We start from the raw sequence: 24132 nt of genomic DNA, 5'->3' as shown, positions 1-24132 counted from the left end.
AAACTTACACACACTAAAATTTGAACTTTACATATACACTACATAAAAAATTCTTTAAATTTTTTTTCAACCATTTAAAAAATGTAAAAATGATTCTTAGCCAATGGGCTTATCCCTGCTTTAAACAAATTAAATCTCTAGGCCTACATACTGGATACCTTGTGTTTCCTGTCTTAATGACTAGAAATCCTGGTATTATCTTTTATTTTTTTCATTCAAGTCCAGTTGAAACTTTACAAATATGATATATCCCCCCACATCATTTGTTCTTCTCTATTTTCCATCACTATTCACTACTTTCTTACAGTAGCCTAGGCAGAAGGTACCAGCCTAACATTATACTAAGTGAAATAACCCAGACAGAAAAGGACAAATATTGTATGAGTCTCCTTATATGAAATAACTAGAATAGGGAAATTCACATAGGCAGAAAGTAAGTCAGAGGTTACCATGGGCTAGGAGAAGAGAGGAAGACAGGTATCACTGTTTATTTGATACAGAGTTTCTATTTGGGATGATGAAAAATCTTGGAAATAGATACTATTTGATGGTTGTACAATATTGTGAATATACTTAATAGTATGTATTATACTTTAAAATAGTTAAAATTACCAGTAACTAGTCGCTCTGCCTCCAACCTTTACCTTCTCCAAATAGTTTCCATAATGACCAGAATTACCCTTCTAAAGTGGGGAACTCCTGTGACCAAAAATGTTTTCATTTTTTTATAGTAGGAAGCTCTTCAAATTCTGACATATTACACTTTCCACAGTCTTGTTCTTATTAGACATCTTTCCTCCCTTACTTCCTGTTACATCCCATCACTGTACCTGCCATTCTCCAAATTCCCCCTGAACTATTCTTTGCTATTCCAAAGCCTAAAATACCCTTCTACTTACTGCTTACAGCCTTCCCCATATTCTATTCACAGCCCAACCCAAATGCATTCTTAACTATGGAGCTCTCCAGTCCTTGAAAGAGATATAAATGGTCTCTCTTCAATGTTCTAATGAGGCTTGATTAGATAATTACAAAGATATAAATATTCTATGGAGTTAACTCACACAGAAGGCTACCAGGGTCACATAAAGTACACAGAACTGTACACCCACACACACACATGAAGTGTAATTGGTGAAATCTGAATAAACTTTGTGGATTGTACCAATGTCCATTTTCTTGCTTTGTTATTGTACTACAGATATGCAGGATGTCAGTGCTGGGGGAGGTGGGGTGAAGGGTGAATGGGACCTCTCTGTACATTAATCTGTAACTTGCTAGAAATCTAGTTATTTTTCAAAATTAAAAGGCTTTTTAAAGGTGAGAGTTCAGAGAAATATATTCTTATATATTGCTACTAGTAAAACAATACAATCTACTACTAATATCCCAGGTGGCACTAGTAGTAAAGAACCTGCCTGCCAATGCAGGAGGATGTTAGAGACCTCCTAACATGTTGGAGGACGTTAGAGATCTAGGTTTGATCCCTGGGTCAGGATGATCTCCTGGAGGTAGGCATGGCAACCCACTCCAGTATTGTTGCCTGGAAAATCCCCTGGACAGAGGAGCCTGGTGGACTACAGTCCAGAGTCGCAAAGAGCAAGACACGACTGAAGCAACTTAGCATGCACTACTAATACAGCAATGATAAAAGACTTTGAGGATGTGATATATCTTTTGATCTAGTAATTCTACTTCTAGAAATTTACCCTAAGAATTTACTTGGATACATGCTCCAAAGATAGTCCATCACAACATTGTATATATTTGTGTATAACTGAAAGCAAACTATCAAGAGTAGGGGACTCATTGAACAAGTCTAAAAAGTAAACTACTATGTAAATCTTAAGGTTGAAAATACAAATATGCAATTTCTACTAGTTGTTTGTGACAAGTTGATTTAAAGAAATGATTCTGTAGCATCTGATTTTTAAAGATGTGTATTATAGGCATTTATGTTTTATAAATACATAGAAAAATGTCTAGATTAATGCCAAAGTAACAGGGATTATTTCTGGATGATGGAATTTAAAGGAATTTATCCTTACACTTTACACTTTTTACTTATCTGCATTTTTTTATTTTTTCATGAACCATGTTGTTGTCCATATTAAAGAAACAAACTTTTTTAAATTAGAAAATGTTATACTTATCAATTAAAGTCTTGTTTTTTAAAAAAAACCTGAAACTTTACCATGTTTTACATATTTTTACATATTTTATAAAGCATTTTACATACCTATCAGATATCGTTCATAATTTCTACAAAATGATATTCCTGTTTTACAGATAATAAATCATAATCAGATAATCTCAAAGTCACTGTAACAAAAGATCTGTATCTTTCTTCTTTATCTAACCTAGCAATCCAGGTAGCCAAATCCATAGAGAAATTTCTTACTTACAGCTCTGACGTTTCAATATATTTTGCAGTTCCTTCAATAGTATTACAATATTCTGTGGCAAATTTGGTAATAAGCTGGAGTAAAGTAGCACTTTTATCATCCACAGGTTCACCATAGCTATTTAGAAGAGACTGATATTGAGCAGCTAGAACATTTATTCTCGTTTTCAACTCTGGTAAGCAATCTCTGATGTGATGCATCAGTAACCTAACAAAGGTTAGAAAGGAAGAATTTTAAAGTAAAATTGTGTATTTTGAAGATCCAAGCAGCTCAAATTTTAAAAATGCAAATAATGGGGAACCCTGTCAAACAAGTTGTCTTGGCAGGAAATAATGCAATTTTAGACTAGACATATATATTTAGTCTGAAAAAAAAAATGACATGAAGGAAACTGTCTTGTTAAAATACCTTTTAAATTTACCTTCAATCCAATAAATGGTAACAACTGATAGAGAAATATAAATTAAAAAAAATTTTTCTCTATTACTACAATTACCTTAAAGAAAGTAAGCTACACAATCTAATTATACCTACATTATTTTGGTTTCTGACTTATCTTTTACAATAGGTACCCAGCACAGTGAAAATCAATCTTGTTAAGATCCATGTCCATCCACCTTTAATTTATTTAGGGAATAAGCAAAGACACAGACACGATTTAGCAACTGAATGACAACAGTAGAAGGAAATAGCTTTCACTTAAGTTGTTTATAAATCATCTAGAAAGCTCTTCTAATCCCTTGAATGATCTAATACCATCAGTGGGTATTAAGAATTCAAGGTATACAGCTTACATCCTTTTTATGAACAGGACTAGAAGACATCCTAATTAGGACATGATTATGTGAAAATTATAAATTTTAATTCAGTTCCTGAAATACAAAATGGAACTGAAGTCAACTGCCATCTATTTCTATCATTAAGTACAATGACTGTAAATAATTTCATGATTAATGTATTTTAAAAATCACTTGCACATTCCTAGAATACATGATGATTTAATCCTGACTACCTCAATAAAAGGGTTTCCCAGGTGGCACACTAGTGGTAAAGAAACCACCTGCCAACGCAAGAGATGGAAGTTTGATCCCTGGGTTGGGAAGAACACATGGAGTAAGGAATGGCAACCCCCTCCAATATTCCTGCTGGGAAAATTCCTGGACAGAGGAGCCAGGCAGGCTACAGTCCATGGGGCTGCAATGAGTCAGACATACCTGAACACACCTCAATAAAAATAAATACATTATAAGAACCTACTGTACAAGAAACAAAAAGTGAAATTTTATAGACAAGCACATTATAAAAATGTAAGGAACTGATCATCAAAGGTCTCAGATACCTACTGGCAAACCAAAAACATCTCATTTTCCAAAAGGTAAAAAAATGTTACCTGTTTAAAGTCCGGGCAAGATACTTTGTTCCATTTCTATTAGCCAGAGATGGGTATTTCTTTTGAAGGAAAGCATATTCATCGCGGATTGAATCAGTTACACTCTTCTTATTGTTAATATCTAGCTGACTCCTAAGGTTGAAAAATAACAAAACTGTTTCAACTAAAGTAAACTGTGGTATTAAGTACTTTGGCAACACCTGCTGGATCATGGAAAAAAGCAAAAAGTTCCAGAAGAACATGTTTCTGCTTTACTGACTATTCCAAAGCCTTTGACTGTGTGGATCACCACAAACTGTGGAAAATTCTTAAACAGATGGGAATATCAGACCACCTGACCTCTTGAGAAATCTATATGCAGGTCAGGAAGCAACTGTCAGAACTGGACGTGGAACAACAAACTGGCTCCAGATAGGAAAAGGAGTATGTCAAGGCTGTATATTGTCACCCTGATTATTTAACTTATATGCAGAGTACATCATGAGAAACGTGCTGGATGAAGCACAAGCTGGAATCAAGATTGCCAGAAGAAATATCAATAACCTCAGATATGCAGATGACACCACTCCTATGGCAGAAAGTGAAGAATTAAAGAGCCTCTTAATGAAAGTGAAAGAGGAGAGTAAAAAAGTTGGCTTAAAGCTCAACATTCAGAAAACTAAGATCATGGCATCCAGTCCCATCACTTCATGGCAAATAGATGGGGAAACAGTAGAAACAGTGTCTGACTTTGTTTTTTTGAGCTCCAAAATCACTGCAGATGGTGACTGCAGACATGACATTAAAAGACACTTACTCCTAAGGAAGAAAGTTATGACCAGCCTGGACAGCATATTAAAAAGCAAAGACATTACTTTGCCAACAAAGGTCCGCCTAGTCAAGGCTATGGTTTTTCCAGTAGTCATGTATGGATATGAGTGTTGGACTATAAAGAAAGCTCAGCACCGAAGAATTGATGCTTTTCAACTGTGGTGTTGGAGAAGACTCTTGAGAGCCCCTTGGACTGCAAGGAGATCCAACCAGTCCATCTAAAGGAGATCAGTCCTGAGTTCATTGGAAGGACTGATGCAGAAGCTGCAACTCCAATACTTTGGCCACCTCATGCGAAGAGCTGATTCATTTGAAAAGACCCTGATGTTGGAAAAGATTGAAGGCAGGAAGAGAAGGGGATGACAGAGGATGAGATGGTTGGATGGCATCACTGACTCAATGGACATGAGTTTGGGTGAACTCTGGGAGTTGGTGATGGACAGGAAGGCCTGGCGTGCTGTAGTCTATGGGGTCGCAGAGTCGGACACAACTGAGCAACTGAACTGGACTGAAGTAGTTCGGGTGGTGAGGAGGATGACAATGATAGCCTAAAATTGATGATGATGGCACCAGGAACTGTCTATAATGCTTGACGTGATCTGTTTTATTTAATTCTCCAAACAATTCCATGCAATAGGTATTGTCTCATTTTATAACAAAGTAAGGAAGGCCCAGAGAGATTAATTTACCCAAGGTCACATATTAAGTAATTCAGCCAAGAGTCAAACTGTGTGACTTTTAAGTAAGCAATGTTTGAATAACATAGGCCACGTTATTACCATTAACCACAGTCAAAAGCAGTACTCTTAAGTAACAGGTAAAAATACATGTGTCTTAATCAACTGTGTATTTTATCCATGGACAAGAAACTAAATTGGAGAGCAGCCATCTACAAATACAACACTTTTATAACACTTGCTTGCCTTGAAAAGAGATAATGGGAATTAAAAAAAAAAAAAGCAGAGTACGGGTGAGGGAGAAAGACATGTGATTAGAAGCAGACAAGTATAAAGACAACAATTAGTAACATTTTCATTTTAAACAGTTTGAGACCAAAGATGTTAGGAATCATTTAAACCCACATTACACCTAGTTTGTGGATGAACTGGGAGTAGAACCTTGACCTCATGACAGTTTCAGTGCTTCCTATTTTATAAAGGTTTTGGACTAAGATCTTCATTTGAATCTGGCTCTGCTTTCACCAGCCATGTGACTTTGGTAAATGTATCACTTAGTAAGTTTCCTGACTGTAAAACAGACTAATATAATAGCTCTCAGGTAGGTTGGGAAGGTTCAAAGAGATACTATTTGCAAATTTCTCACAGTAGAGTGTCTAAAACATAAGTCGACACTCAATAGTAATCAGTTTCCTGTCCATAATTTTTAATTTCAGCTACCTTTAGGTATTATTAGGATACCTTTAATAAAATGTCTCCCAAGTCACATCCCGGCAATTGCATAGAATCATTAATGCTAGGGGTTACATCGATCTATTAAAATACTACCACCTTAAAAAACTCTTTCTTGACTGGATGTAAACTAAATAATACTTTTTTCTAATACAGTGCGCTCATCATACATAACATAATAGGGATTTTTTTTTTTAAGCCTAGCCATTAAATTTTTTCCATTTTGTGGCACTGCTTACTTCATAAACATTTTCTGTTTAAAACTATCTACAGGGGGTTTTAGTGAATCTCTTTTCTTCCTTTAGAGCAATGAATTCTTTAACAATACCAAGATTATAGTAAAATGGGAAAATATAGGGATAGTATCACATTTCAGACTCAGTCAAAAACTTTAGGTTTGCTTTGAAATGAGAACGCTGTGATCTTGATTGCTCACCTGTTAACTACTCCAATTATTCCCAGTTTGACCGGTATAACCCTTCCCATCAATACATCCATGGCATCAGTACCTGCATCCATGAGATCAAGTTTAGTGATTACAGCTAGGGTTCTGCGACCTGGTAAATGCAAAAATGAAAAGAAATGACCCATTAAATTAAGCTTTTAAGTATTAATAAAGGAAAATCCTACTCTATAATCCCACCTAACATTACCTCTGCCATCATTTTGGTAATGTTTTTCTAACCTTTGCTTACAAATACTTTTCTAAACTAATTTTAATCATGTTTAATTTTAAAACTTTTTCACATATAATTTTTATTAGCTATTTTTGCCTAGCCTGTATAGCAATTTATCCATTTCCATCAAAATTTCTATTTGATACTGTAAGTAAAATAGAAAAGCATTATTAGCTAGAGATACTCCTTTTAAAAATTATAAACTCCTCTCTTGAGGGCAGATTCACCTCTGTTAACCAAACACCTCATTAAAAATTAATATCCATCCTTACCATCTGGATCTACCTCTCTTGAAATTTTAAGTGCCTCTGATGTTGCCATATCTGTATTAGCAGCAGTGACAGCGAGGATAATGGAATTTGGATTACTGATGAACCGAAGGATGAGCTCTCTGATTTGAAGCTCAATATCTTTAGGTTGATCACCTACAGGCACCTGAACAAAACACAGATGATCAAGGAACAGGTAATAAAAATCAACTCAGCTTTTTTCCCCCATTTAATGCAGAGAATATAGGTGTTACTCCATTTACAGATAATTAAAATGAATTTATATACTTCAATGTACATACGAATTTGGTAATATGTATAAGTCTCAAAAATGTAACTCCTGCAAATATTAAATATCTGCCATGTTAAGGATTGGTCAGTGTTAACTGTCTAGAGACAAATTCATTCATTCACTCAATTAGCAAATATTTATTGACAACCTACTATATTTCAGGTACTATTCCATATATCAGATTATATCACAGTAGTGAATAAGACAAAGACCAAATTTCCTGCCTTCACTGAGTTTTAGTGATACCAAAGAGGTAATAAACACTTATATACATAGTATTTAGGTGGTGGTAAGACTATGGAAAAAATAAAGAACAAGAGGCTAAGGAATACTTAGGTTAAAGCTTATACTTTAAACTATTATTTTAAATTGGATTATGCTTTTAAATTGAGTAATCAGGGAGACCTCACCAAGGCAATGACATTTAAGAGAATGACTGCAAACTGAAAGAGATAAGGGAGAGGTACAGGCAGCTATCTGGGGGATGAGCACTTGAACACAATGGCAGAAGACTGACTGGAGCAAAAGGAATTAGAAGAGTAATAAGAGAGAGGTCAAGGAGATACTTTAGATCTCTTTAAGAACATAAGCTTTTACTCTGAGTGAAATGGGAAGCCTCTAGAAAGATTCTGAGCCAAAGAATGACACAGTCTTATTTTCACTTTAACAGTATCACTCTGGCTGCTTAGTTAATAAATTATGAGGAAGATATTTTAGGAGACTATGGTGGTAATCCAGCTGAGATGACAGTGGCTAGCTCAGGATGGTAGCTATAAATTTGTAAGACATGACAGAGTTCCAGATATACAGGCACACTTTGTTTTATTTCATTTTTCAGATTTTTCATTTTTTACATGTTGAAGTTTGTGTCAACGAGAAAGTCTATTGGAGCCAATTTTTCCAATAGCATTTGCTCACTCTGTGCCTCTGTATCACATTTTAGTAGTTCTTGAAATATTTCAAACCCTCCACCATCAGAAAGATGACATCCAACTCACTGAAGGTTCAGATGGTTAGCATTTTTTTTAGAAATAAAGTATTTTTTTAACTAAGGTATGTACATTGCTTTATTAGACATAATGCTGTTACACACCTAACAGACTACAGTTGATCCTTGAATAACACAGGGTTAAGGAGCACTGACCCCTTCACATACTTGAAAATCTGCTTCTGACTCCCCAAAAACTTAACTACAAATATCTTCTTGTTGACTAGAAGCCTTATACCAACATAGGCAATATATATATTTTTTATATGTATTATATACTGTATTCTTACAATAAAGAAAATGTTGGTAAGAAAATTGTAAGGAAAATACATTTACAGTATGTACTCTGTCAATGCTTAAGTTTATGTCATCTGTTTACAAGATATCTCATCTATGAGTACCTACATCAATACTGTCTTATGATACAAAACACTGTTAGTTGTTATACATTACTGACACTAAATACAAAAAATGAAAAGATAATGTGAAAGAGAAATTCATATTTATTTAAAGATATAACAATTCATGCATTGATAATGAAGTAGCAATAAGATGGCTTTATGATAGCCTAGTATAATTGAAATGATTGCTTCACAGTAGCCTAGAATATGCAGCAAAGAATGAATCATTATAAAATGTTTATAGATTCCAATGTTGAAGTCATATTCATAATACCACACAGAAACCAATTACCTGTGATGATAGGCTGATATGCAGTTTCTCCAATTGTAAGTGAAGGCATACTGTACAGTAATATAATTCTTTGAAAGCAAAGTTACAAAATAGTAAAAAAAAAAAAAAAAACGCCTAACATTATTTTATATTAAAATATCACTCCATTATGCCTATGTAGGGCTTTCCTGGTGGTTCAGACAGTAAAGAATCCACCTGCAATGCAGGAGACCTGGTTTGATCCCTGGGTTCGGACACCTGGTGAAGGGCATGGCAACCCACTTTAGCATCCTTGCCTGGAGAATCCCCATGGAGAGAGGAGCCTCGCGGGCTACAGTCCATGGGGTTGCAAAGAGTCAGATGCAACTGAGCGACTAAGCACATGCCTATGTAAGGATACGCTATTCACTTCAATACAAGTCTTGTACATAATGTTCTACATGAGTACTTAGGCAATGATGACACAGATGACATAAAAACACAGTTCTTCCCATATAGTTACTACATTTCACAAGAAGACACATACAACAGAACTCATGATTATTTGCTATTTGTTAAGTGGAAGTGGATCACCCTCGTCTTCACATCAAGTAGATAAAAGAAGAGGAGGAGCTGGTCTTGCTGTCTCAGGAGTAGCAGAGGCAGAAGTGGAGGAGGCCAAAGGGGAGGCAGGGGAGGTAGGCACAATCAGTGTAACTTGATGGAAATACATCATAATTTCTGTCTGATACTTTTTTTTCACTCCAAAAATGTTTCTGTATGGTTCCATTCCTTCTTCAACCAAATCAAAAGTAGTCTTGAATAACTGTAACTTTTCTCACAAAGTGCCTAATGTTATGTTTTCCGGTACAGTTTTTTAAATCTTCTTTCCCATCATCTGGGCTTCTCAGGTGGCTTAGCATTAAAGAATCTGCTTGCAATGCAGGAGACGCTGGTTCGATCCCTCAGTCAGGAAGATGCACTGGAGGAGGGAATGGAAACCCACTCCAGTATCCTTGCCTGAAGTATCCTATGGACAAAGGAGCCTGGTAGGCTACAGTCTATAAGATCACAAAGAGTTGGACACGACTGAAGTGACTGACCACACATGCACCCCCCTCATCTGGCACTGTTTCAGAAGCACTCATCTCCATCAAGTCGCCCTCTGTTAATTCCTCTCACATAGTGTCTGCTTTAGCTCTTGGATTTCTATGAGATCCATATCTTGAAAGCCTTCACCCATCTAACCCACTGTTTCTTTTTTGGTCATCTCCACAGTTGCTTTTATGATTTCCTTGATTGGTTCTGTTGTAAATCCTGAAGTCATACATAGCATCTGGACACAGTTTTCTCCAGCAGGAATTTATTATTTCAGGCTTCATGACTTTCATGGCTTTTTCAATAACATCTTCAATAGTGTAATCCTTTCCAGACTTTCATGATGTTCTATCAGGGTTCTCTTCCACAGGAATGACAATCCTTTCTATACAGTTCCGTATGTAATGAGCCTTAAAGGTCCATATGACCCCTGATTTAGAGGGTGAATAAGGGACACTGTGTTTGGGGGCAAGTAGACCACTTCAACACCTGTGCCCTGGAGCACTGTCTAATACCAAAAGAACTTTAAGTCAGTCCATTACTAGAAAGATACCTCCTGCCTTCAGGGACAAAGCACTGATGGAACCAATCCAGAAAAAGGGTTATCTGTGTCCAGGCCTTCTTGTTGAGCAACCAAAAGACTGGCAGCTGGTGTTTAATCTTTTGCCTTCAAGGATCGAGGGTTAGCAGCTTTATAGATAAGGGCAGTCCCAATCATAAACCCCCTGCATTTGCACAGAATAGTAGAGCTGGCCTATCCCTTCCTTCCTTGAATTCTGGTGTTCGCTTCTCTTCCTTACTAATAAATGTCCTTTGTGGCATTTTTTTCCAGAATAGGGCACTTTCATCTGCATTAACATTAAAAACCTATTCAGGCAGATATCCTTTCTCCTTAATGATTTTCTTAATAGGATCTGAGACCTCATCTGCTGCCTCCTATTAACTTGACTTTTTTAAAGCAAAACTTTCTTTTTTTTTAATTTTATTTAATTTTTAAACTTTACATAATTGTATTAGTTTTGCCAAATATCAAAATGAATCCACCACAGGTATACATGTGTTCCCCATCCTGAACCCTCCTCCCTCCTCCCTCCCCATACCATCCCTCTGGGTCGTCCCAGTGCACTAGCCCCAAGCATCCAGTATCGTGCATTGAACCTGGACTGGCATCTCATTTCATACATGATATTTTACATGTTTCAATGCCATTCTCTCAAATCTTCCCACCCTCTCCCTCTCCCACAGAGTCCATAAGACTGTTCTATACATCACTGTCTCTTTCGCTGTCTCGTACACAGGGTTATTGTTACCACCTTTCTAAATTCCATATCTATGCGTTAGTATACTGTATTGGTGTTTTTCCTTCTGGCTTACTTCACTCTGTATAATAGGCTCCAGTTTCATCCACCTCATTAGAACTGATTCAAATGTATTCTTTTTAATGGCTGAGTAATACTCCATTGTGTATATGTACCACAGCTTTCTTATCCATTCATCTGCTAATGGACATCTAGGTTGCTTCCATGTCCTGGCTATTATAAACAGTGCTGCGATGAACATTGGGGTACATGTGTCTCTTTCCCTTCTGGTTTCCTCAGTGTGTATGCCCAGCAGTGGGATTGCTGGATCATGAGGCAGTTCTATTTCCAGTTTTTTAAGGAATCTCCACACTGTTCTCCATAGTGGCTGTACTAGTTTACATTCCCACCAACAGTGTAAGAGGGTTCCCTTTTCTCCACACCCTCTCCAGCATTTATTGCTTGTAGACGTTTGGATTGCAGCCATTCTGACTGGTATGAAATAGTACCTCATAGTGGTTTTGATTTGCATTTCTCTGATAATGAGTGATGTTGAGCATATCCTTTGCTGGCAATATATAATCCAGCTTTAGATCATTCACCTTCCTGTTGCTTTAAGTTGTCATATACTGAATATGTTTTTTCTCAAATCATGTTAGTCTACAGATATGCCTTTCCTATAGAAATCCTATACTCAGATAAAAGCTGAAATTTCAATAAAAAGGCATTTAACATAAAGTGCAAGGTTTTCATGCTTCCTGGCATAGCTGCAGCATTGCCTTCATGAATTTCCTTTTTCAGAATGCTTCTTAAGCTGGATTCATTCATCTTGAAATGGTGGGCAACCACAGCTGCAGGCCTCAATCTACAGACAGAGTAGATTAAGCATTTTAACTTCCTGTAATGTCATGACTTCTCTCTGCTTGTTGGAAGCACTTCCAACATCACTAGTGGCACTTCATATGGGTCTCATGGTGTTATTCAGGGTTTACAGTATTACACTAAACACAATGAAAAAATGCAAGAACCCCAATTCAGTTCAGTTCAGTTCAGTCACTCAGTGACGTCCGACTTGTGACCCCATGGACTGCAGCACCCCAGGCTTCCCTGTCCATTACCAACTCCCAGAGCTTGCTCAAACTTACGTCCTTCGAGTCAGTGATAGTATCCAATGATCATACCCTCTGTTGTTCCCTTCTCCTCCTGCCTTCAATCTTTCCAGCATCAGGGTCTTTTCCAAGGAGTCAGTTCTTTGCATCAGGTGGCCAAAGTATTAGAGTTTCAGCTTCAGCATCAGTACTTTAAATGAATATTCAGGACTGATTTCCTTTAGGATTGACTGATTTGATCCCCTGGCAGTCCAAGGGACTCTCAAGAGTCCTCTACAACACCACAGTTCAAAAGAATCAATTCTTCGGTGCTCAGCTTTCTTTATAATCCAACTCTCACATCCATACATGACTACTGGAAAAATCATAGCTTTGACTAAACGGACCTTTGTCGGCACAGTAATGTCTCTGCTTTTTATATGCTGTCTAGGTTGGTCATAGATTTTTCTTCCAAGGAACAAGCATTTTTTAATTTCATGGCTGCAGTCACTATCTGCAGTGATTCTGGAGCCCAAGAAAATAAAGTCTGTCACTGTTTCCATTGTTTCCTCATCTATCTGCCATGAAGTGATGGGACTGGAAGCCACGATCTTAGTTTTTTGAATGTTGAGTTTTAAGCCAGTGTTTTCACTCCCTTCTCACTTTCATCAAGAGACTCTTCAGTTTCTCTTCACTTTCTACCATAAGGGTGGTGTCATCTGCATATCTGAGGTTATCGGTATTTCTCCCAGCAATCTTTATCCCAGCTTGTGCTTCATCCAGCCCAGCATTTCACATAATGTACTCTGCATATGAGTTAAATAAGCAGGGTGACTGTATACAGCCTTGACATCCTCCTTTCCCGATTTTGAACCAATCCATTGTTCCATGTCTGGTTCTCACTGTTGCTTCTTGACCTGCACACAAATGTCTCAGGAGGCAGGTCAGGTGGTCTGGTATTCCCATCTCTTTCAGAATTTTCCACAGTTTATTGTGATCCACACAGTCAAAGGCTTTGGCATAGTCAATAAAGCAGATGTTTTTTTGTAACTCTTGCTTTTTTCTGTTATCCAATGGATGTTGGCAATTTGGTCTCTGGTTCCTCTGCCTTTTCTAAAACCAGCTTGAACATCTGGAAGTTCATGGTTTACGTGTTGTTGAAGCCTAGCTTGGAGAATTTTGAGCATTACTTTACTAGCATGTGAGATGACTACAATTGTGTGGTAGTTTGAGCTTTCTTTGACATTGCCTTTCTTTGGGATTGGAATGGAAACTGACTTTTTCCAGTCCTGTGGCCACTGCTGAGTTTTCCAAATTCACTGGCATATTGAGTGCAGTGCAATATCACAGCATCACAGCATCATCTTTTAGGATTTCAAATAGCTCAACTGGAATTCCATCACCTCCAGTAGCTTTGTTCTCAGTGATGCTTCTTCTTCCTAAGGCCCACTTGACTTCAGACTCCAGGATATCTGGCTCTAGGCAAGCATTTTACAGTATTACACTAAACATGATAAAAAACATGCAAGAACCTCAAGAGATCACATTTTACTGTGATATGCAATTTACTGGAGCGATGAACTACTCAGAAATGATTTGTGTCACACAACATTTTGGGAGACTCAACAACACTTGAGCTCAGTGCAACAGGAATAGAAGGCGGCTGTGAAATTATTACATTAGTACAGTATGTACTACAGCCAATCTTATGCAGTTATGATTAAATGCTGCATCTTCACATTTGTTTACATTTCTTTCTACTTAAAGTACAATGTACAGTCTGTGTGTGTAGATTTTGATAAATTTTAACTTTTTACACTAGATTTGTTTATTAATTTTTTTTAATCTTTTTCAGTTGTTCTAGGCTATGCAAGTATCTGCAAGTTTTTTCAAATTGTTACAAATCTTCAAAAAATTTTCCAATATATTTATTAAAAAAAAATTCACATATCACATATAAGTAGACCCATGTAGTTCAAACCCTCGTTCAAGGGTTAATTGTATAGTATAAACATAACTTTTATATGCACTAAACAAAAAAATTTGTATATTTCTTTTACTGTGATACTTACTTCACTGCAATATTCACTTACTGGGATGGTCTGGAACCATATTTGAAATTTCACAATGTATGTCCATATTTTAAGTTAAGAAAAGCTAACAGGATGTGCTAACAGGTATTGACTATGCCAAAGCCTTTGACTGTGTGGATCACAATAAACTGTGGAAAATTCTTCAATAGATGGGAATATCACACCACCTGACCTGCCTCTTGAGAAACCTATATGCAGGTCAGGAAGCAATAGTTAGAACTGGACATGGAACAACGGACTGGTTCCAAATAGGAAAAGGAGTACGTCAAGGATGTATATTGTCACCCTGCTTATTTAACTTATATGCTGAGTACATCATGAGAAACACTGGGCTAGAAGAAGCAAGAGCTGGAATCAAGATTGCCGGGAGAAATATCAAGAACCTCAGATGTGCAGATGACACCACCCTTATGGCAAAAAGTGAAGAGGAACTAAAAAGCCTCTTGATGAAAGTGAAACAGGACAGTGAAAAAGTTGGCTTAAAGCTCAACATTCAGAAAACAAAGATCCTGGCATCCAGTCCCACCACTTCATGGGAAGTAAATGGGGAAACACTGGAAACAGTGTCAGATTTTATTTTTGGTGGCTCCAAAATCACTGCAGATGGTAATTGCAGCCATGAAATTAAAAGACGCTTACTCCTTGGAAGGAAAGTTATGACCAACCTAGATAGCATATTGAAAAGCAGAGACATTACTTTGCCAACAAAGGTCCATCTAGTCAATGCTATGGTTTTTCCGGTGGTCATGTATGGATGTGAGAGTTGGACTGTGAAGAAAGCTGAGCACCGAAGAATTGATGCTTTTGAACTGTGGTGTTGGAGAAGACTCTTCAGAGTCCCTTGGATTGCAAGGAGATCCAACCAGTCCATTCTGAAGGAGATCAGCCCTGGGATTTCTTTGGAAGGAATGATGCTAAAGCTGAAACTCCAGTACTTTGGCCACCTCATGTGAAGAGTTGACTCATTGGAAAAGACTCTGATGCTGGGAGGGATTGGGGGCAGGAGAAGAAGGGGATGACAGAGGATGAGATGGCTGGATGGCATCACTGACTCGAAGGACATGAGTCTGGGTGAACTCCAGGAGCTGGTGATGGACAGGGAGGCCTGGTGTGCTGTGATTCATGGGGTCACAAAGAGTCGGACACGACTGAGCGACTGAACTGAACTGAATGGAAAGTAGAGTGTAGGATAAGAAATGTCAAAGATGACTACAAACTTTTTGGCTAAGCAACTGGTACAACAGAGTTGCCATTTATTGAGATGGGGAGACTATAGAAAGACCAAGTCAGGTTGAGGGACACATCAGGCATTTGGTATTAGACACATCATGGTTTAAGTTGGACGTGTATATGTCAAGTCGACATACAAGATGAATATATAAGTCTGGAAATATCTGAATGTTGTCAGCATACAGATACTCATATTTATAAGTCATAAGACTGGATGAAATCAAGAGGTTAAGTGTACCCCCTTGACAAGAGGTCCAAAAATTGAGCTATGGGATACTCACTGTTTAGACATTGAGAAGATAAGTAATCAGCAAAAGAGACTGAGAAGGAGTGGCTGGTAAGATCAGAAATAATCCTCTAGAGTGTGGTGTCCTGGAAGCTGAGTAAAGAAAAGTGTTTCAAGGAGAAAGTAGGGCTCTACTATGTCAAATGTTGCTAAAAGATCAAGATAATTGAAAAAAAAAAAAGGCTGATCATTCCATATGAGGTTAAGGAAAAACTATGTTGTTTGTTCAAGTAAAAACAAACATGACCACATCCACAATGAGTAACAACTAGTTTTACCTTGGTCATTCCTGGCAAATCCACAAGTGTCAGATTGACAACATTGGGTGAAAAAATCTTAAGATGAATTGGTTCAGGGCTTACTCCCTAAAAATAAATTTTAAAATATTATATTAAAATCACATTAAAATGTCAATGAAATAAAAATGCTAAAGTAAAACCTCATTTCAAGTATTATACATTAGATGCTTTTAAATGTTAACCCATAATCTCTAAAACATTTCAATAATCAAAACCTAATGAAACATACAGAAAATAAGGCAGCCTGCCATAGGTTATAATCCTATCCAACCTTATACTATTAATATACACAATTTATTACCTGTTATTTCACATTCTTTTCTCCTGATTCTCAGCAGATAACATTTCTTAAATATGTTTAATAGACTCAGTGCTGAACAAAAGAACAATGTATCACTTCCAAATTTATGAGGTTCTTGAATTCAGAGTGAGACATAAGTAACAAGTAATCCCAATCAGGGAAATAGGGCAGCAGTAACTAAAAGGTGACCTACCCAGAGTTCAATAATAAATCTTAGTCAATCACTCTAACAGAGACAAATATTTTGAATAGGCATAAAGAAATTAACATGGCTCCAAAAATGCCTTTGGGTCAGGAAAACCTTTCCAACACAGTACCCAGCAGATAAAAGGATTCAATAAATATATTTTTTTAAATATTAGTACTCAGCTCAGGCCCAGTTGTGCAATTAAATGTATCCATTCAAGAATGGAGGTAACAACACAAAGGGAAGGGAACAGAAAGGTAGTAAGAATAAAGAAAGAAGACACAGAAAATAGTAGCATTTAAAGAAGGCGGTGACAGTACCTCCTTTAAATATGCCTCCTTTACCATATAATGGTATCTGAGACCTCTAATTTAAATTCTCAGAATCTTAGAAAACAATTCAGTTGTTAACATTACTTTTCATTTTCACTGAAAAAGAAAAAAACCACCTTGCTTTGCCTCTCTTTGCTTTCATAAGTAAATCTCAATTTACTCAGGTAAGAAAAAGAGCTCTTCAAAATAAATGTATCTTGTAAGTTATATATTGCTTCTTGAGTTACAGTACAATCAATTCACTGGAAAAAATAACACTGTAAGAAGTATTAAATAGAAAAGCTATATAATAAAGTGATATATACAAGATCAAGAATAAACATCTAAATGAAATACCTGTTTGTATATGAAAGCTCTAAGAAACAAAAGTGGTTTTATATGAAGTTTTTATATATTTGAGAAAATACTCCATTAGTTTAAAAGACCAGAATACTCTTAATGATAAATTTACTGACGGTTATACTTTTCAGCTCTAAAAAGATGCCTACCTTATTATTTCCTGAAATCCTTTCTGTTTCATTTTCAATTTCTTGTCGAATTTCATCAAAATCTGTGTAAAGCTAAAAATTATTGAAACAAAAAAAAGTATTCAAAATAAGATTTAAAAAGTTCCTAAGAGGGCTTTGATAAATTTCACAGATGTCTATGGATCTGCTTCAGAGAATTAATAAACAAATTCTAATATACACAAACATCATTCTGAGCCAGAGAGTCAGTTTATATGAGTTTTCAAAGCTGCTTGAGTCTACAACAGTTAAGAGTCTCCAAATTAGAGAGAATAAGGCTCAATTTAAAATGTTTTCTAAATAAACTACTATGGTTAGAAATGTTACTAAGATAAGTTTTATTTTATAAGAACAACTGCTTCAAGATAACAGTGCTACATTGCCAATCATAAGAAAACTAAATTATCAGTTACCTGTACCAAAAAAAAAAGTTTTCAACATGTTACTTCTTCAACATATTTTTGTATGATTACCTTATTTTTGGTGTGAAGAAATTTACCCCATTCTTCTGCTTCAACCCCTGGAAAAAGAGAAACTTCACTTATTGAAAACTATGGAAATTAGGAATTCAAAAAGACAGTACAATATTATTTGTTCCTACTTTGCCACTAACTATAAGCTAACTTATATTTGAAATCTAGATTTTAACTAATAAAACTGTTCACCTCTCCTCATATTATAATAAAATATGTATTTTTTTTTTTGGTATCTAAAACTTTGTATTTGAGCAAGTAGATATAATGGGTATTTTAAAAAGACCTTAACTATGTATTAAATGACTCACTACAATTATATAAAGTGAATAACTCCTTCTAATCCACCATGTGTTTAGTTAAAATTGTTCCTTCCAAGAATCCTTCATATGTAGTTCAATAGTCCCTGGTTCTGTATTTAGTATAATTTAGAGCAATGGCCAATTAAGTATTAGATTATATTTAACTATTCATTTTCATCCAATCTGGGACTTGTCGTTTTTTCTTTTGAACTTTTTATTTTGTATTAGAGTACAGCCGGTTAACAATGTTGTGATGTTTTCAGGTAAAGAGAAAAGGGACTCAGCCATACATATACTGTATACTTTATTTTTAAATATCTTACATATAAAAGCAATTTTATCTGATGAAAATACTCAAGCTAGTGGCTAAAAGAACACTTATGAATCATACTGAATAATAATGCAAAAAGCATATATTGTAGACTTACACACATAACTCAAGGTAAAAATTTGCAATATGTCAACAAAATAGCTAACTTTTTGTTCTGTTTTCTCATTTTTCATTTTAATTCAGTTTACTGTTGGCAACCCATAAAGTCACAATTTGCTGTTACTTTAAAGTGCTCTCAGTAGCATGAAGGTATTCTGTATGCATTTTCAAGGTGATTTTTTCCTCTAGGAACAAGATTATGTTTTGCCTTGGAATTGAAGGTAGGAAAGAAGTGAAATGGCAAGGGGTGGGAGGCTGGGGGAACCTGGCATGTATACTGTATGGAATTGCTACTCGCCAGTGGTTTCCAATAATAGGTCTGTTCCTCTTGCACTTGCTGAAAAAAGGAAAAAATTATTCATTTTAGGTACTATTTTGAGTGGCCTAAGACTTGGAGAGCAAGTTTTGCTCTAATTTTTCCAGACAAGCTAGAATGTAGAAAAATTAACTTCGCCTTCTCCAAGCATAGCTATTCTGCTTTTGTCAAATTCACAGTTTTAAATGTCTTAATGATTAACACATATCAGCTACCTGTTATCAAAATAAAAATGACTGTAAGATATTCAAATAATACAGAGGAAAAGGTGGAGCAGTTTCTTTGGTGGATAACGGTAACAAAACTGGATCCTTTTTGCACATAAAATGCTCACCTACTTGAAGCTTAGTACCTTCTTCCAAGAAGTCTCATTGGAGGATTGGAATAATCTAAGTGAACAGAACTCAGAGGCAAGTACTATATACCAAAGGGTTTTTTTTTTAATTTACATTATCATATAGAAGAGGTCTGGCTTCACAAGCATGTTTTTTAAAATAAAAATAAAATAAATTACATTCACCAAAAAAAGCCTGCATTGTGATGCAATGCCAAAAAGTAACAAGAACCACTAACACCTGCAATCAGTCAATGTGGATAAGCAAATAAAAATGGAAGGAAAAAAATGCACACAGCCTGTACGAGTACAAAAGCACACATGCAGGCATAATAGGAAAAGAAGGGCCAAAACAAATGGATAAAGGAAACCTTTAGAAAGGTGTCTTGAGTTTTTCCATGTAGCAGGGTCTGTAGTCAAAGAGAAATAGCACAGAGTGAGAAGTTTAGTGCTTATCCCTAATATTTCAAACCTTTCTAAAAAATCAAATGTGCAAGAACCTGAACACATTTCAAATGCACATTCCAAATGCATTCAGTTATTCCAAATTTACAACTGTAAATTGTCCATTGCAATTAGTTATAATTAGAGGGATGTGTATATTTTAAATGGCATAAATGAAGTATATTGAGTGTCATATTTATTTTTATTTTCCACTACATTAATTTTATCACCTCTGGTTTCTAATTCTAATATAAGTGGATTGAAATTAATTTACTATTCAGAAATTTGCTATCTGATAACTACAGGAAAAGATAAATTACCTAATAAAAAAAAACTACAAAATATATCAAATACATCTTGAAAGTAATAAAACCTTGAAAGTTTTTACCCTAATTGCTAAGACTGAATTTAATAGGGGTTTATTTTTTTTGAAATATATAATAAATTTAACAATAGTTTTGGTATTCAGTCAGCATGCCACCTTTGGATTTAGTCTAAAAGGAGATCTGAGGACATATATGAAAGGTATTCATGAAGTTCAAATTAAACCACTTGAAAACAGTTTTTGTTTTTAATAAGATTTTATCAGAAAATTCTTTTACATTGGCAGAAGTGGGGAGCAAGATGAGAAATACTATAAATCTATATACTGACACCTAAATTATATTATGTAGTTGGCAGAATGAGCTCATGTTAAATAAATTTTCCTGATAATTAAATTATACATGGTAAATATGTAAATATTTTATAAGAGTTTAGCCAGTTTTGATGGACCTATCCATGTTATGTTAGAATCCACTGCTCTTAAACTTACCTATCAATGGTAACTTTGGTCTTCGTTACATAATAAAGCCATTTATGTATAGACTACAAATCCCTATACGAAATGGTTAGAGACTAATTTTTTCTTTTTTGAAATTCTCCTGTTTTCCTCCCCTTTCTCCTCTATGGTTGCCAGGCTGCCAACTGGCAAAAGTTCATACTTTTCTGGCTATCTCTTGCTTCATTGTTTCTAATTTCCTCTAGAATAGAGTGATTTGTGTTAAGGTAGAATTGTTTATCCTGAGGATAAACAGGCTTTAATGATAAGTTAAAGAACTATCCTATTAACAACATACATGATATTTAGTACTCAAAATTTACAGAATCTATTTTGTGTTCTGGGTGGCTAAGTTGTCATTTTAAGTATTATGTTTTTTAATATAAAAAATAAGCATTAAGCTTGAGGGGGAAAATATATATATATATATAGGTAAAGACATGCAGATTTACTGACCCACCACCACCAATAAGAGACGTCAACAAAACAAAGTGAACAATACAGACAGATAACAAGAACCGACACCTCTACAGTTGTGAAATGTACACCCTTTCTAGAAATACTGCCCACGTACTCTGAGAGAAAAGATATCATCTGCCCTCTCCAAGGTGACTGAAGAAAATTAAGAGTTGAAAGAAACAGACATCATCATACAGTTTCTTGAAGTTTTAGTTTAAGGTATTTGGTAAATTTGATGATATTAACAAGATTGAAATTTTTGAATAATTATTCTATACATTTGAAATTGGACCACAAATTAGCCCAAAATGATTAAATTCAAGATTCAGAATTTCAATAATAAAGAAATATTACAGAAATGCAAAATGATAAGTAACATACCAAGAAGCTAGCTAATATAATCAAATGACTTTTACATATCCTCTGACATCCTATCCAAAAATATTACTTGTAACATCTACAACTTCATTAATCTGCTTTAGTGATTAACTTTCTATAGTCCTTGTAGATGCTCATGACATGTCTTTTTTAAAATCCCTTTAAAATAAAAATCAAGCTATCACCACCCAGAAAGTGAAGGAAACGATCAGATGCAGAAATTAAAGTAACTTCACTGCATCAAACTAATGAAACTGCTGGAGAAGGACATGGCAACCCAGTCCAGTACTCTTGCCTGGAAAATCCCATGGACGGAGGGGCCTGGTAGGGTACAGTCCATGGGGTCGCAAAGAGTCGGACACCACTGAGCAACTTCATTTTCACTTTTCACTTTCATGCATTGGAGAAGGAAATAGCAACCCACTCCAGAATTCTTGCCTGGAAAACTCCAGGGACAGAAGAGCCTGGTGGGCTGCCATCTATGGGGTCGCACAGAGTCAGACACAACTGAACCAACTTAGCGGCGGCAGCAGCAGCAATGAAACTGCATTTAAAACAGATCTCTGGCAGAATGAGAAACAATCGTGTTACTCTGCTGCAAATGTTATTTAATAACTAGAACATTCTACAGGCTTTTCTAAGTAAGACAGATGGCTTCCCTGATGGCTCAGACAGTAAAAGAAGCTGCCCACAATATGAGAGATAAGGGTTCAACCCCTGGGTTGGGAAGATTCCCTGGAGAAGGGAATGGCAACCCACTTCAGTATTCTTGCCTGGAGAATTCCACAGACAGAGGAGCCTGGTGGGCTACAGTCCATGGGGTCACAAAGAGTTGGACATGACACAACTAATGCACAAATAAGACAGAGTCTGAGCCAAACACTGAAGATCAAATATATTACTCTCATCAAACATTCCAAACTTCACTAATGTAAATGTACAGTATATAATAGGGTACATATTTAATAAACAAACTCAAATATGTTGATAAAGAGAGCATTTCTTAAAATATTTTCAGTGTAACCAAAGAAGAAAGGATGATGCATGTCTTCTAATCCTGATACTCCACATTTACTATTTGGGTGAGGGAGGAATCTAAAGAACCAAAGTAATACGTGCTATATGTAAGTCTTAGCAAAATAAGCATAGTAAAAATAATAATAATAATTAGGAACTTTCTTGGCAGTCCAGTGGTTAAAAAGACTCCATGCTTCCACTGTAGGGGACACAGGTTGGATCCCTAGTCAGGGAACTAAATAAGATTGCACATGCTGTGCAGTGTGGCAAAAATAATAATAATTTTTTTTTCAAAAAATTATTTCTACAAATAATATTTATCTTGGATCGAAGGGCCAAAGATTCAAAATTCACAGGCACATGGCGAGACAGAAAAGTGAAGGTGAGATAGCACTGTTATGCTGAAAAGCTGAATCATTTTATTTAAATAAAATCTTAAATAAACTAAAATAAACTTAAATAATCTAAAATAAACTAGAATCTAAAATATTTAAATTCTGAAACAAAGTGAAAAAAACATTGCTTTAAACACTAGGAAAAAAGTTTAAAACATTCCAAAAGATACAAAAACTTTTCAAAATAATTGATTCTGTTTACTAAGTATCTCACTAGATCCTCCACTAAATAGTGTTAACAGGTTTACTGAACTACATTACCAAAGAGATTCTTTCAAAAAAGTTGACTCATAGTCCTCAAAAACAAAGAAGAAAATTACTCCCTTTTTACATGAGAAAAGACATATATCACTTTCTTTACAGGACTTCTGACTTCGCTATAGCCACTAATTTCTAATTAACTCATATCTTTTTAAGATTGACCAAAAATGAAGGAACTTTAAATAATTTTTATTCCAATTCTAAAATTTACCATTTTCTTCTCCTGTTGTTTTTCGTTTATCTTCAGGTGCAACATGGACTAGCTGCAGAATGAGAGGTCTCCGGGTGACAATACCAGTGCCTCTGGGAAGCAGGTCCCTCCCCACTAGGCTTTCTAGCACTGAGCTCTTTCCACTGCTCTGAAAATGGAATACACAAGAGCAAAATGAGTTTCTTAACAGATTTTTTTTGCAACTCAGTAAGACTATACTATATAATTTTTAAAAATTATTGCAAAGTCTTTTAAAATGAAATAAAATTAGTTGTATTTTCGATTACATGATCTTTATTTCTTTAAAATAGAAAGGTACAAAAAGAATATAAATGCTAGTACAAAATAAAATCTGTAATTCAAAAAAGAAGAATATAAAAGTTCCACTTGCCCATAATTTTCCTACCTTTTCTGATACTCTCCCAACCATATAGTATTGGTGTGTATATATATATATATATATGTGTGTGTGTGTGTGTGTGTGTGTATGTGTATGTGTGTATATATAAAGTATTTTCAAAACCCATATAATATTGGTATACATAAATTATGCCCATAACATGGAGATATTTTACTCTAAATGAGGTAGTATTATGTGTATTTTTCTCTAACTCACTTTTATTTTTATTGTAACAATCAGGGATATCATTCCATATCAATATATTAACTTCTGTGCTTAACAG

The 24132-nt window shown here is 35.5% G+C and overlaps 1 protein-coding gene across 8 annotated transcripts in view; it reads right to left on the bottom strand.

Moving 5' to 3' along the window:
- DNM1L (dynamin 1 like) overlaps nucleotides 1-24132 on the bottom strand; it is a 60111-nt gene that overhangs the window by 12798 nt on the left and 23181 nt on the right. For 4 of the 8 annotated variants that reach the window (XM_027541699.1, XM_027541691.1, XM_027541694.1 and 1 more), the window contains exons 2-10: nucleotides 23450-23597; nucleotides 19836-19874; nucleotides 18083-18129; nucleotides 17592-17663; nucleotides 16263-16349; nucleotides 6964-7126; nucleotides 6451-6571; nucleotides 3796-3927; nucleotides 2406-2612 (exon numbers count right to left, since the gene is read on the bottom strand). In XM_027541699.1, the coding sequence (XP_027397500.1) occupies nucleotides 2406-2612; nucleotides 3796-3927; nucleotides 6451-6571; nucleotides 6964-7126; nucleotides 16263-16349; nucleotides 17592-17663; nucleotides 18083-18129; nucleotides 19836-19874; nucleotides 23450-23597 (1016 nt within the window). The remainder of the gene's footprint in view (nucleotides 1-2405; nucleotides 2613-3795; nucleotides 3928-6450; nucleotides 6572-6963; nucleotides 7127-16262; nucleotides 16350-17591; nucleotides 17664-18082; nucleotides 18130-19835; nucleotides 19875-23449; nucleotides 23598-24132) is intronic. The other 4 variants (XM_027541692.1, XM_027541697.1, XM_027541693.1 and 1 more) reach the window with 1 other exon arrangement.

This window comes from Bos indicus x Bos taurus, chromosome 5, assembly GCF_003369695.1.
Source record: "Bos indicus x Bos taurus breed Angus x Brahman F1 hybrid chromosome 5, Bos_hybrid_MaternalHap_v2.0, whole genome shotgun sequence".
In the NCBI taxonomy this organism is placed as follows: domain Eukaryota; kingdom Metazoa; phylum Chordata; class Mammalia; order Artiodactyla; family Bovidae; genus Bos; species Bos indicus x Bos taurus.
Note: the sequence above shows the minus strand (reverse complement) of the source record. Positions and strands in the feature narration are given on the sequence as shown.